General features: G+C 55.5%; 1 protein-coding gene across 4 annotated transcripts in view; it reads right to left on the bottom strand.

The window, feature by feature from the left end:
* Window positions 1-364: 364 nt before the first annotated feature.
* The window catches only part of RALY (RALY heterogeneous nuclear ribonucleoprotein), a 118,251-nt gene continuing 104,368 nt past the window's right edge, over window positions 365-14,247 (bottom strand). For 2 of the 4 annotated variants that reach the window (XM_058422694.1, XM_058422695.1), the window contains 6 exons: window positions 7,974-8,021; window positions 7,656-7,816; window positions 6,651-6,764; window positions 5,963-6,108; window positions 2,202-2,250; window positions 365-1,976 (listed from right to left, as the gene is read on the bottom strand). In XM_058422694.1, coding sequence (XP_058278677.1) covers window positions 2,206-2,250; window positions 5,963-6,108; window positions 6,651-6,764; window positions 7,656-7,816; window positions 7,974-8,021 — 514 coding nt within the window. In that variant the 3' untranslated portion in view covers window positions 365-1,976; window positions 2,202-2,205. The remainder of the gene's footprint in view (window positions 1,977-2,201; window positions 2,251-5,962; window positions 6,109-6,650; window positions 6,765-7,655; window positions 7,817-7,973; window positions 8,022-14,247) is intronic. The other 2 variants (XM_058422696.1, XM_058422697.1) reach the window with 2 other exon arrangements.

Here is a 14,247-nt window from a genome sequence, read left to right as displayed (position 1 = left end):
GACACCACTCTGGTGCCAACCAGAGCAACACTGTGCTTGAGCAGTTTTTAGCACTGCTGGCTTGTGCAAAGTGGCAAAGCAGCCAGATTTTTCCAGTCTATCATGAGCTGGACCAGTGCAAAGTCCAGAGATTAAAGGCCTGGATTTGCTCTCCTGCATCCAAGAAGTTTCCAGGGGAAAATCCCAGAACCCCAGTGAACACAGATGTTTTGCTCAGCCCAGTGGGATATACCTTGGGCACGGAAGTAAATCCTGTGGGCAGAGCTGAGGCTTGGAAAGGGAAAAAAGACTTGTCTGGAACAGAAGAAACAAGTGTGCATGTACAGCAGAGAGAAGAGAGGGGAAGCAAAACAGATTTCTTTCTTTTATTATACAGGATTGTATGTACAAGGTCACCTCTCTCCCAAACAGCAGCAGCACAGTCAGTTCAGAGCCAAACCTGCAGCTCATCTCTCCAGGCCTGGAGAACAGCTCGGGACAACTCGGTGCAGACCTTGCACAGGAACCGGGCAAGGGCGGGGCAAGCACGGGTCTCCCTCCAACCCCTCCTCAAGCAGCCCAAACTAAGAAATGCAAAGAAAACTTTGCGCTTCAAGAGCCATGCGTGCTCCAGGATGGTGCCAGGGGCAAGGAAGCGTCACCCCTGGAGCTGTTTTCCCTTCACCCTTCCAGGAGATGCCGTGGATGAGGTTGGAGCACTCAGGACCTCGCAGGGGTTGTGTGGGAGGGACTGGCCAGGGGGAAGGTGTGGACACTGCTCTGGGTTCCAAGCACTGAGGTGTGTGTGCTCTGGAGGGGAAGGGGCGGGCAGGACACACCAGGTCTGAATAAAGTGCTGTGTGAGTTTCAGTCCCGTCCACCCCGGGAGAACGGGAGGAGCCCAGGGAGAAGCGAGGAGGAGAACGGCTGAGGCCTCTCGGGTGTGAGGAGGAGCCCTCTGCTCACAGCACGGGGTGGAGCAGTTGGGATCTGGAGAGCAGGGGAGTGCTGGCACACCCACATGCATTGTGCTCGGGTATTCGCTGTCCCCAGCCTCGGGCACGCTGCCACCCGGGCCATGGAGCTCAGGCAGGAGCAGGAGCGGTCGCAGCGCTCTCCTCACGTGTCCCGGCCGGGGCAGGAGGAGATGTGGGCAGCCAGGGAAGGAGCTGATGTCTCTGGCTCCAGGCTGCAGGAGCTGGGTGCTCCATATGCCTCCCGGGGAGCAGCTGGTCCAAGGAAAGGGTCTCATCCACGCCTGCTGGCACCCCTCACTCTGCAGGCGCTTGCTCAGCCCTGGCACAGTGGATAATGAGGACACCAAAGCAGAGGGTGACGTTTGCTTGCTTGGGATCACTTGCTTTCCTGCAGCTTCCTCTCCCCTTCCCTCTCCAAGCAGCTTCCCAGAGCACAGCAACTGCTCCAGCACTAACTCCTTTCCACCTGCAAGTGACCGTGGACACAGAGCAGCTCATGGGGCACAAGAGAGGTGACAGGAGGTGGCCGTGCTGGAGGACAGCTCACTCCACAGCCTCTGACCTGACAGGATCTTCAGCACAAGAACACAAACTGTCCAAACGGAGACAATGCTTTTCCCTCAGTTAGGAAATGCTCTGGCTCTCGCCTCGCACAGGAAAAATGTCTTTATGGGGCTGGGCTGAGTTCTCTCTGCTCTCCTGCAAGCAGCTCTGGAACACCTCTGGCTCCCCTGGGGACACAGCTGCTCTCCTGCTCTCTGTGGTGGCTCTGGGCTGTGCAGGTCTGGCTCCTCCTCCTCTGCTGGCTGCAGAGCTCCGAATCCATTGCAGGGGTGGTGGGGATCTGCTGGGAGGATGAGTTTTCTTTGCCTTTGCTGTACAGATGGATGGAAGATGTCGGGCCGTGCTTCTCCTTTGAATGCCAGGTAGAGATGACAGCAGCACTTCCACTCAGCTTGTCTCGCTCAACGTGCCAGGACAGGGTTTAGCCTCGTGCTTTCCTCACACTGTTGCTCACAGCTGCAAGGAGAGAAGGGGGAGCTACAGCACTGTCCTTGAACCCCAGAGATTTGTCACTCAGGAAAGGGGGCGAAGGGCTGGCCAGTGTCCCAGCTGAGCAGCCAAGCTCCATGCTAGGAAAACACAGAGGATCAGTGGAAAAGAGCCTCTCCTGAAGCAGCAACCCCCCAGGCCCAACAGGCACGGAAGGAGAGCGCTGGCTCCATGGCAGCACGGGAGCTGTACCTGGTTACTGTAGCCTGGCATCCTCCACGTCTGTGTAATGGCTGTTCTCCTGCAGGGAAAAGGGAACCACAAACAGTAAATCACCCTGTGTCCCTCCTGCCCTGCCTGGGACACTGGGACACCTTGCTTGTGGTCACCAGCTGGTCCCCTGCTGCGGGAGAGCAATGCCAGGGTGCTCAGTGTGATGGAGCAGCTAAAAAACACACCTGGGATGGGCACCAGGGGCCAGGGCTGTGCTTTCTGGAACAACAGAGGCCCAGGCAAAACCACAAATTTCCTCTGCCTCCTCATTCTGAAATGGCTCTGCCAAACAGACCTGGGGTGTGTAATTCCCTCCAGGGCTTGGAAGGAACGGAATCACAGAATCATTTAGATTGGAAATGACTTCCAAGATCATCAAGTCCAACCATTAACCCAGCATCTCCATGTTCACTTCCCTGGGCAGCTGTTCCAGTCCTGACCACCCTTTCAGTGAAGACATTTCCCTGATCTCCAACCCAAACCTCCCCTGGCAGTGTGAGACCATTTCCTCTCATCCTGTTTTTTGCTCCCTGGAACTGTCCAGTGCTGCCAAACCCCACAAAGGCAAATCAGTGTCCTGATTCTGCTGCTGAGCACAGGAACTGGTCCCAGTCTGCAGCAGAACTCATTATCCAGCATGGTAACACTCATCCATCACTCCAGAGGCCACAATAACGGTGAACTGCTCCCCATGCGGGCGTTTGGAAAGCATGGCATGTGTTCGGACTGGCTTGATGGTCCTGGAAGTCTTTTCCACCCTTTATGGTTCTCCATGGAATTTCCTCCTGGAGCTGGTGTGCAGAGCAGCAGCACTGGGGGAATGGGCTGCTCAGCAGTGGTGTTTAACCCCCTGCACAGGCTGAGCTTTTCAGGGATGGAAATGGATCCAGGAGTTGTCTGCAGGGGACACGAGGGGCTCCAAAAGGAAAGGCAAGGCAACAGGCTCTGCCTGAAAGCCAGGGGAGGTGGCCTTGCTCTGGGCAGGGCAGAGCTCAGCTGCAGTGGGATGTGCCTTTGAACAGGCTGGGAGCCTGTGGGGGAGGATCAGGGGCAGCCCAGCACAGGTGGCACCGTGGCAGGCATCTCCTGCACACCAGTGGTGCCCCTGTGGCACCTCCACCCCCTGGCATCTGGGGGAAGGAGCAGGGCTGGAACAAGGAACAGAGAGACTTTTGGAGAGCATCAAGAGTAAGTTCTGAGCCAGCTGGGCAGGGGAGACCGTTCTGGTTCCTGATGGCCAAGGAACACCTGCTCAGGGATGTGAAGATGGAGAGAAGCCTTGGCTGCAGAGCCCATGGGACTGTGGACCTGAGTACTCCAGAGAAGTGACCACCAAGAGCAGGATCAAACCCCTGAAGTTAAGAGCAGATCATGGGTTGTTCAGGGATCTGTGTGGTAAAATCCCATGTGAGACTGCTCTGGAGGCCAAGGAGGCCGGGACATCTGGACTCCTATGGCTTGACTTCCTGGGGACACCCAGCACCAACCCCAAAAACTGTTTAGATGCAGACTGGGCAGATAATGACCAAAACTGCATAAAAACAGAAGAAAATCTGACTGCAAATCAACCACTGTGTGCTGTAAATACCTGAACACATCAGGATCCCTTTAGCTTTCCCTCCAGCTGTGTGCATGCACAGATCTCCCCTGGAGGAGGGCCATCCTTCAAGGCACCCCTCAGCTGACACCAGGCACGGATGGGCCGGCAGGTGACATTTTTTGCACACAAGTGACATTTAAGGCACATACACAATAATCTTTGTATTCCCTACTAAGTGTAGTAAATAGTACTGACCACCAACCCAGCTGCACCTGATCGATATTTTCCATATCCACATTTATGGCTCAGAACTCAATAAACTCCCTCAGCTCTGTCAGAGTGACCTCTGGCTCCTCTCCTGCCCCTGCCCTGTCCCTCAGAGCCAAAGGGATTTTAGGACCCCACGTGGGTGCCATGTCCATGGACAGCAGGTGGTGACAGCCACAGGAATCACTCCCAGGAACTGGGGGACTTCAGAACTGCTCAGTGCTGTGAGCTCTGGTGAGCTGCTTTGCAGGGCTCGAGAAGCTCCCTACACATGACCAGCACACACTGCCCTGACCATCCAGAGCACTTGGGAGCCTGCCTGAGGCTGGCAGCGGAATATTTCTGGCCTTGATGCCACATCAGGACTAGGTAGTTACAGAAAATAGGGATGTGAGCTGAAACAGTCATCTTTTTCTTCTTAATAAGGACCAGCTCTTCCCAAACCACTGCCAGCAGATGTCTCTCCACTGTCTCCTTACCCCAGCAAAGGCAGAGAAGTGCACATTTTTTGTTGACAGGCTGTGTGCTGTTTTATCATCATTAACATCAGCAAGATTCCCTGTAATTTCTACCATCTGTTTGCCCTGATGTAATTCAAACTGCCCTTCCTTTTCATGACACAGAGCTTGTGCCTTTCTTCTTCCCAATGCCTGGTATGATACATCCCCTTCAGGAGGACTGATGGACTCCAGCCACAAGGCCCCAGACCCAAAACAGCTGAAGGACCCAGTTCAGAGCCCTCACCCATCATGGCTCAAGCAGGACAGAGCAGGAGAGCACAAACCAGCTGGGATTGTTTGGAGCTGGAGGAGTTTCAAGCCTTGGGAAGTGCCGCGGATGTGTGCCGTGGTCACCCCAGGAATGCGGGGTGAGGAAGAGGAGAGGGATGCTGAGCTTCATCCTCGCTTCTGCTGCCACCAGTGCTGGGGTGGGGAGGGACTGGAGCTGTCCCAGGGGCCACTCAGGGCAGACCATGCCCTCCTACCCTGCAGCCCTCAGCCGGGACCTGGAGCTGATCTTGTTCTCAGTCAAGTTTTGGGTTGGGATAAATGACAGTGTTACCAGAGTGCCTGGAATGACCTGTTCTGTGCCCAAACACTGGGCTCCCATCCAAATGCACAGATTTGTCACTGGGGACACAGGAACACCCTTGTTTGGGGCAGGATTAGGAGCAGTGGGGCTGATGTGTGCCCCACACATCACTGGGGTCAGACCTTGGCTTGTACCATGGGAGAAGTGCCTCTGGAGAGGGACTTTGGATAAGGGCCTGGAGTGACAGGACAAGGGGAGCGGCTTCACATTGCCAGAGGGCAGGGTTAGATGGGATATTGGGAAGAAATTTTTCCCTGTGAGGGTGGTGAGGCCCTGGCACAGGGTGCCCAGAGAAGCTGTGGCTGCCCCTGGATCCCTGGCAGTGTTCAAGGCCAGGCTGGATGGAATTTGGAGCAGCCTGGGACAGTGGAAGGCGTCTCTGCCCATGGCAGGGGGTGGGATGAGAAGCTGTCTAAGGTTCCTTCAAATCCAAACTCTCCTGTGACTCTGTGGATGTCTGGTCAGCTGCAAGGGCACTGCAAATGCAGCTCATTTAACACAGCCTGTGTTTGCTGTGTGTTTAAATCCATCTAAGAATCACTTGGGAGCAGAGTGGCTTCGTTTAAACCGCTCCTAGCTGTGAAATCAAGGATAAATGTTTGAATTTCTAGAGCCAGCCACGTTTCTTCAGCACCTCCACAGGTGTTTGCATGGGCAGTGCTTCTGCAGGCAGCAGAGTGGCTTGGAAGAACAAGCTGTGGGCAACAATCAGATTTAAACACAGCAATTTCTTTGGAGGAAGGGAAAACTACTTTTCTTGGGGACTTGGCAAGTTCCAGTGAACCTGTGGCCCACTCCTGGACTCCTTTGCTGCAGGGATGCGTTACCCAAGCTCTCTCACCAGTTCATCCTCGCACTCCTCCCGTGCCAGCCCCTCCTCCTCGCCCTCGTCCCCGTTGAGCGGCTCCTCGGCGGTGGCCTCGGCCTCGGAGGCCGTGTCCTCCTGGGACACCTCGCTCTTGCTGCTCTCCGCCTTCTTGCGCGCCTCTGCGGGGAACAGCGCGTCAGGGCTGGGAACGGGGACAGAGCCCCCGTCCACTGGGATGGAAACGCCTCCTGCACTCACTGGGGAGGCCTGCCCATGGTGAGGAGGCAGCTGGGAGAGGGCAGGGAAGGTTCTGCATCCCCCAGCAGGGTGGTGGGAGCCAGGCAGGATGGGATGGGAGTAGGGATAGGATAAGGTATTAAAAGGAAAGCAACGGGAAAGGAATAGAAAAGAACAGAATAGACTAGACTAGAATAGGATAGACTAGAATAGAGGATAAGACAGGATAGGATACAGTAAGATAGGATATGACAGAGTAAAATAGAATAGTAGAACAAAAAAAAGCAAACTAAAATATACAAACTATATGACAAAAGAAAAAAACACCTCCTCGTTTTAAACCCCAGTAATTTCGGCAATTTTGGTGTGCAGCTTTGGCCTGTGATTCTACCCAGGAACCTGGCGGTTGACACTTCCCTACCAGAGCTTGGAGGAAGTTGTGATGCCCAAGGCCAGCCCCGAGGCATCCTCGCACCCCACTGACCTGCAGACAGCTTCTGTTCCTCAGCAATCTGCTCCAGCCGGCCCAGGAGAGCATCAATGTTGGATTTGATCTGTGTCAGCTCAGTTTTGATTGTCTGCAGCTCGCTGCTCTTCACTTGGGGGAAGGAAGGAAGGAAAGGAAGATACTCAGTGTCCTGCAGAACAGCCCCACCCCATGCCTGGCCCAGGGCACCTCCCTGAGCAGGCAGGAAAACCCAGAGGAACCCCGATGGAAACCTGCTGGGAAACTGGCAGGGAAGCTGGGGGGCTGCTCCCAGAAGAGCCCTGTGGGTGCTGTGTCCAGGCAGGCTGCAGAGGCCGACCCCAGGCTCAGGCTGTACCTGCACCTTCCCCAGGTGCATCCTCTGCAGCTGGGCTGCTGCTTCCAAATGTTTTGGGCTGAGGTTTTTTTGGGAGGTTCCTGTGCTGCCCTACAGGTGTCTCCAGCCCTGGCATGCAGCAGTGTGCTTTTTAGATGTTGGAGCTGCTACCTCTATCCCAATAAGCATCTCCTGTGGAAAAGCCGCTTGGGGGAGGATTCAGGCAAAGCAGCCAAGCTCACACTTCACACACGCCATGGCTAAGCTCAGCAAGGAGAGGCATGAAGGGCTTTCGTATGAATCAGATCCAGTAGGCTTATTTCAGCATGCCGAAGGGAATCACAACAAAAGACCTGGCCATGTGGTCTGCACAGACCTAAACAGGGGTCAGGGACCTACGGTCTGAGGGCAAGGGGCAGTACAAAGAGCAGGACAAGGGTCAGTGACCTCTCGAGGGGACGGGACGGCCACCCGGGATGCCACCACCGACATGGAAACAGGGAAAGGCGAAACCACGACACCCACGGGGAGAGCAGAGACCGGGGCAGAGCACACTGTGCACGGCACCACGGGGAAGAACTTTCTCTCAGCCTAGGCAGGGACCACTCTGTGGTCCATCCTTCCAAGGGAGGACCCTGAGAATTGCCCCTCGGGACTCCAGGGCCTCCACAGCGGCACGTACTCACACTTGAGCTTGGCCGAGCTGTTGGCGATGGCGGCCGACCTGGCGAAGAGCTTGACGGGCAGCGCGGCCTTGACGCGCCGCACCAGCGGGATGGTGACGCGCGGCCGCTTCACCGGCACCACCCGCGGCACCGGCGACACCCGGCCCCGGTACTCGAAGATCCTGAGGGGAAGGAGGGCAGGCAGGTGGGCCTGGGGCAGCCCTGCCCCGCAGCGATCCCGGTGATTTGGGCCAGCGGATGTTACCCCACAGGCTGGGCCGGGCCTCCCGCACTCCAACCCCGCCCTCCCTCACAGAGCCCCTCGGGCTGGCCTCTCACCTGTCGTAGAAGTCGTCTCTGTAATAGTCATAATCGAAGTCGTAGCCACTGCAGAGACAGTCAGAGCATCGGAGGTTAATTAGTGCTGCTAATTCGTTATTACTGCTCCCTCATTGCCTGCTGAGCGCCCCCGGGCCATCAAGGATAACTAAATCGATCCCCGCTCATGAGGGGCTCTCCTGGCGGGGCCCAGGGGGAGGCTGGCGGCGCTGAAGGCACCGGGGAGGGCGGTGTTGGCAGAGGGAGGTTACTCCGCTTACCTCCGGGAGGAGCGAGATGTGGAGAAAAGCCGGGACAAAGGGGATGTTTATTGATGTAAATCTCTTCCCGCACACCCAGTGACCACGTCCTATTTTCTAAAGCTTGAGCTGCATTTTAACCCAGAGCAGGAGCTTTCCCCACTCCCGGGAGACCCAGGAGCACTCTCCCTCTTGCTGCAGCTGGTTTTTCACAAGGCAGCACAGAGCAGGTCAGGTGTGACCCCACGCACCGCTGGATGTTGCCCCAGCTGAACACAGCACCCTTCCCTGGTGTGCTGAGGCTCAGTTAACGCTGCCCAAGTCAGACGTGATGCTGGTGGTCTCCTCTCTGCTCTGAACACACAGAATTAGTGCAGCCCCAGAAAGCAAAGCCTGTCCTGCCTCCTGGAAGTGGCCAAAAAGAATGAGAGACTGATGGGGGAGAGGGAAGGGCTGAGCCCCGAGGAACTGGGGACAGGGAAGGGTGACCACCCAAGAGTGTAGCTGAGAGTTAATTTGGTGTCCTGCATCTTTGACAGAAGTGGCAAGAACAATGTGTGGCTGACTGGGACGGCTGGTGGGAAGTGTGGTTTGGACCAGGAATTCCAGGCTGGACCCAGGAGGTCTGTCCTGCCTACTCTGGCACTGAGCTTCCCAGCCAGTGTTTAGTTTCCGTAACTGGCTGGCTTCTGAAATACGATTTTCCCATGCTCCCTGTGTTCCCCAGATGCCTGTGGCAGCAACTGGAGCCCCAGCCTGTGCCTAGGGGGTACCTGAGCACCTCTGGATGGCTGGAGACACCAGAGCTGCTTTGGAGCCAAGGAGTTGGTGCCAGGGTTAAGGACAAGTCATGCCTTGCCATGGGGATTTCAGTGAGGAGATATTCCATAAAGCTGGGCCTTATCCCTGAGCAGCTGCTGCCTGTGGCATTCCCAGTGCAGGGTTTCACTGCCGAGCAAGGAGACTGGTGGGGAGATGTGACTGCAGAGGTGTAATCCCCACAACCCTCCCAGATTCCACTGCATGGTGGAAAAGAGCCATTTTTGACAGATGAATTCCAGATTCATTTCAGGAATCCTTCCTTCCCTTCTGACCTGAGTTGCAGCTAACATCCCTGCTGGGCTCAGAGGAGACAGGAATAATCCACAGCCTCTGTCCCAGCCGCTGCATGAGCTGTGTTTATTTATTCCCTCTTCTGGATTGAAAGGGAAAGGCAATTCCTCCCAGGACAGCTGGAATGAATCCAGCTGTTTGTGGGGCTGAGGGGATGGATAGCATGGAATGAGGCACTTCCATGGAGCTTCCTGTGATGGGTCACTGGATTTTTGTTCTAACCTGGGGTGAAACCTGGAGGTACAAAAACTCTACAAGAAAATAGCTCCCCTCAGCCTGCCAATTCACTTTGATCACTGAGGATGTTTGACTCCAGGTCTCTTTGAATCCAATAAATACAAAATACCATCAAAATAGGAAGCCATTTGAAAGGAAAATTGAAGTAGGATGCTTCTACACTGTCAGACTCTCCCTATTCAATTTTTCCCCCCTCCTTAGATGCAACTCAAATGAAATTGCTGCAATTTTGTAATATTTTCAATCCTGACAGGCTCTGGTGAAGTGCTTCTGGCTCTCTCCAGCAGAGACAGTGCTCTCCCCAGTCCCAGGCAAGAGGAGACAGTGGCATCTCCCCATGGCTCCGGGTGTGGGATGAGGCAGAACCTTCACCCACAGCACAGACTCCCTCCACGAGGAGCTGCTCCTGCTGGGAGGCTCCCTGTGGCTTGGAGACCACAAGGCAGCTTTGGAGCATTGGTTCATAAACAATACAAAGCTTGGGGGTCTCGCAAAATCCTGAGTTGCCCAAATTTCTTTCTCCTGATGCCAATTCACACTCCTGGTCTAAGCCAGCTTCTCCTCCAAGCCTTTGCTCCTTGACAGAGATTTGGGATCAGCCCAGGGCAGAGCTGTGGGATCAGCCCAGGGCAGAGCTGTGGGATCAGCCCATGGCAGAGCTGTGGGATCATCCATGGCAGAGCTGTGGGATCATCCAGGGCAGAGCTGTGGGATCAGCACACTGCAGAGGTGTGGGATCAGCCCATGGCAGAGCTGTGGGATCAGCACACTGCAGAGCTGTGGGATCAGTCAGGACAGAGCTGTGGGATCATCCATGGCAGAGCTGTGGGATCAGCACACTGCAGAGCTGTGGGATCAGCCAGGACAGAGCAGCGGGATCAACCAGGACAGAGCTGTGGGATCATCCATGGCATAGCTGTGGGATCAGCACACTGCAGAGCTGTGGGATCAGCCCATGGCAGAGCTGTGGGATCAGCCCATGGCAGAGCGGCGGGATCAGCCAGGACAGAGCTGTGGGCTCAGCCCATGGCAGAGCTGTGGGATCAGCCCAGGGCAGAGCTGTGGGATCATCCATGGCAGAGCTGTAGGCTCAGCCCATGGCAGAGCTGTGGGATCAGCCCATGGCAGAACTGTGGGATCAGCCCATGGCAGAGCTGTGGGATCAGCCCATGGCAGAGCTGTGGGATCAGCCCATGGCAGAGCGGCGGGATCAGCCAGGACAGAGCTGTGGGATCATCCATGGCAGAGCTGTGGGATCAGCCCAGGGCAGAGCTGTGGGATCATCCATGGCAGAGCTGTAGGCTCAGCCCATGGCAGAGCTGTGGGATCAGCCCATGGCAGAACTGTGGGATCAGCCCATGGCAGAGCTGTGGGATCAGCCAGGACAGAGCTGTGGGATCAGCACACTGCAGAGCTGTGGGATCACCCATGGCAGAGGTGTGGGATCATCCATGGCAGAGCTGTAGGCTCAGCCCATGGCAGAGCTGTGGGATCAGCCCAGGGCAGAGCTGTGGGATCAGCACACTGCAGAGGTGTGGGATCAGCCCATGGCAGAGCTGTGGGATCATCCATGGCATAGCTGTGGGATCAGCCAGGACAGAGCTGTGGGATCAGCCCATGGCAGAGCTGTGGGATCAGCCCATGGCAGAGCTGGGGGATCATCCATGGCATAGCTGTGGGATCAGCCAGGACAGAGCTGTGGGATCAGCCCAAGGGCAGCTCCATGGGGCTGTGGGGATGGACAGGAGCTGCAGCTGCAGCCTCAGCACGCAGCACTGCCTGCTGCTGCAGCACTGTCCTGGGCAAAGCCTGGCACCTGGGAACAAGGAATGGAGCCCTGAATGGGGTGGGCACCTCCATCTCCAGCACTGACCCTGCCCTGAGGCGTTTGGGCACCTCTGCTCTGCTCCTAGGCTTGGCTCCAGCACGAATAGGATGAAGCTCAGCCTCAAACATCTGTAGATCCCACCTGGAGAAGGTTAAAGAGCTGGAGAAGGACAGAGATGCCCAAAAGCTCAGGTGAAGCCTCTTCCCAGACTAGTTCATCTGCTGGATGAAGTGGCCAATGAACCCTGTTGCACTGTTTTCTTCCCTATTTCTGTAGGGAATGTGGGAGCAAAGCTGGGCAGCCCTGAGTTTTCCTGGTGGGAATCACTCCTGGCAGCTCTGCAGGGCATTCCCAGAGGCAGTGAAGGTCTCACACCATACCTGGACTGCAGGGCAGGGGCCCCAGAGCATCTGTGGGTGCAAAGCCCAAGGGTGAGGGGTTCTTCTGCCCTGGCCCTGAATCCTTATAGGACTGGAGACACTTCCACCCTTTCCAAAAGGAATTAGGGGCATCATTATCCCATCATTGCACCATTGGTCCTGAGCTCCTGAAACATGAACCCAGCCTCTGCAGTGCTGCTTCAACTCCTGCTGACCACGGGGCAGCCCTCAAGGCAGGCAGGGGCTGCAGCATCCCTGGAATCAGGCTTTGAGCACAGGGCAGGTCTTTCAGAATGAATCCAGGAAAAAAGCTGGTAAAAGGGAGTGTTTCAGCATGGGTGATTTATCCTGAAAATTCCACTGCACAAAAGATAAACAATCCTGAGACTGAGGGATCATTCCTCAGCGACCTGGCAGCTCTGTCTTTGTGTACAGGAATAGCTTTTGCTGTTTTTCAGACAGCTGGTGACATTGCACCCTTTCAGAATAAAGCAGGGACAACCAGAGTGAAAGGCTGGAAAGCAGGAAGGCTTCAAGAACGCCGTGCTTCCACCTCCTGATGCACTGCCTCTGCTTTGCTGGCCTTCAGCAATCAAACAATGTTTCAACTGCCTCAGGTTCAAAATGCAACTGTTCATAACTGAGGGGTGATTGCTTGCATGGGCTGCCCCTCCACAATTGTGGGGCCACTTCTGAGCCTGGACCTGAACAGCAAATGTGTATTTGAGCATCTGTGCCTTAATTACTGCCTGATACTGCTAATCACGAGTGCCACGGTGAGCTCAGCTCCCACCCTTCTGTCATGGCATTACTGCAGTGGGCAAAGGAACACCTGCTGGAACGCTGCCTGGAAAATGTGGCATTGCTCAAACAGTGATCTTGTGGAGCTGTGTGAGACTCCTTCCTCCTGCACACAGCCAAGGCAGTGGGACATAAAGCAATGTGGGATGAAGCCTGGCATTCCCGGAGTGCTGGGGCTGGGACACAATTGCTCGTCTTCCCCTCTGCCCCAGGGCTGCTCTCAGCCCTGTCCTTGTGGATTTGGCACTGGGATGTCACTGCTCCAGCACCAGGGCCTGGGAGGGATGTTTGGGATGGGCTGACACCAGCTTTGGTGTAAAGGGGATGGATGCCAGTGTTCACTGTCTGTAACAGTCAGCAGTGGTTTGTCCCTGTCACCACTTCAGAGACCCCTCCTGGGGCTGCAGACACCCAGCAGCTCTTGCTTAGGTTGTCCTCCCTGTCTTTTTGGCCATGGAGCAGCTTTAGCCCCAGCTCTGCAGGGCAGGGCAGAGATTTGTTCCTCCAAAAGCCCAGAGTGGCACTGGCAGAGCCACCTTCCCTTCCCAGCCACCTGACAGCATCTGGGTGGGATCTCTGGCACCGACCTCAACTTGGCCACAAATGCCCCAGAAAATCCTGTCCAGACATTTGCTGTGCAGGAAAAAAAGGAAAAAAATAAATAAAAGTGTTGCCAGAAGGCAGATTTGGAGAAGCAGTGAGTGACTCCCTGGGGACACAGTCACTGCCCAGCCTCCCCCACGGGCAGCATGGCCACATCTGTAGTGGTGCCCAGGGTGCCAGGCAGGAGCATCCAGGGATCCTCCCTGTGCAAAGAGATGCTCTGGGAAGCCCCAGAGGGAGGGAGGGAGGCCCAGAGATCCAAGAGGGGAGGAGAGCAGTGCTGGCAGCAAGGCTGTGTAAGAAGTGTGGAAAACTGATGGTGGCGTGAGCCTGGATGGAGGTGGATGGGAGGCTACATCCCCAAGGATTCCTGTTAAACACCTGGACACCCACCCAGGCTGGTGGATAGGTGAAAATTACACAAAGTTCAAAATGGAATTTCCCCTGCCTTGCCTTCCCCTCGACCCTCCCATGCCGACTTGGAGTGAGGCAAAGCAAAACCCGGCATTTGGAAAAAATCCTCTGCTGTGTTTAACACGCCACTTCTATAAATTACAGTGCTGTGATTCTTGAAGTCTAACGTTTAGTAAAATTGATGGTGGTTTGGGAAGCTGTAACCACAGCTCACTGCAAACCTGGGATCCCTGTTTTCCAGGTGATATCGTAAGTCCTGCCAGTCCAGATGGCAAAGTTTTAATCTGACAGCCAGTCTGGGATGAAATATTGCTGGAGCTCGGAGCAGTGCAGTTCCCTGGCCCATATTTTAGCATATCCATATTTGTGGGAGGGAGCAAACATCTCTCTCAGCAGTCTGGAAGTCTGAAATACTGGTCATTCCAGAGGAAGGGATTAGTGCTCCAGGCACGGCTGAGCAGTAAATGAAAAGCTCGTTAGTGCAAGATGTATGGAAGGAGCTGATGTGTGTTATGGCCCCAGCCCCACGTGAGCAGTCCACGTGCAGCTGAACAGCAGGATTTGTGTCATCTCTGCTCCCATCTCCTTCCCCTCTGGCAGCCCCTGGGAATCCAGAGCCACGTCCTGTGAAAGGCCAAAGGGTGCCAGGGTGGGAGGAG

The sequence above is a fragment of the Hirundo rustica genome, chromosome 16, assembly GCF_015227805.2.
Source record: "Hirundo rustica isolate bHirRus1 chromosome 16, bHirRus1.pri.v3, whole genome shotgun sequence".
Taxonomy (NCBI): Eukaryota; Metazoa; Chordata; class Aves; order Passeriformes; family Hirundinidae; genus Hirundo; species Hirundo rustica.
Note: the sequence above shows the minus strand (reverse complement) of the source record. Positions and strands in the feature narration are given on the sequence as shown.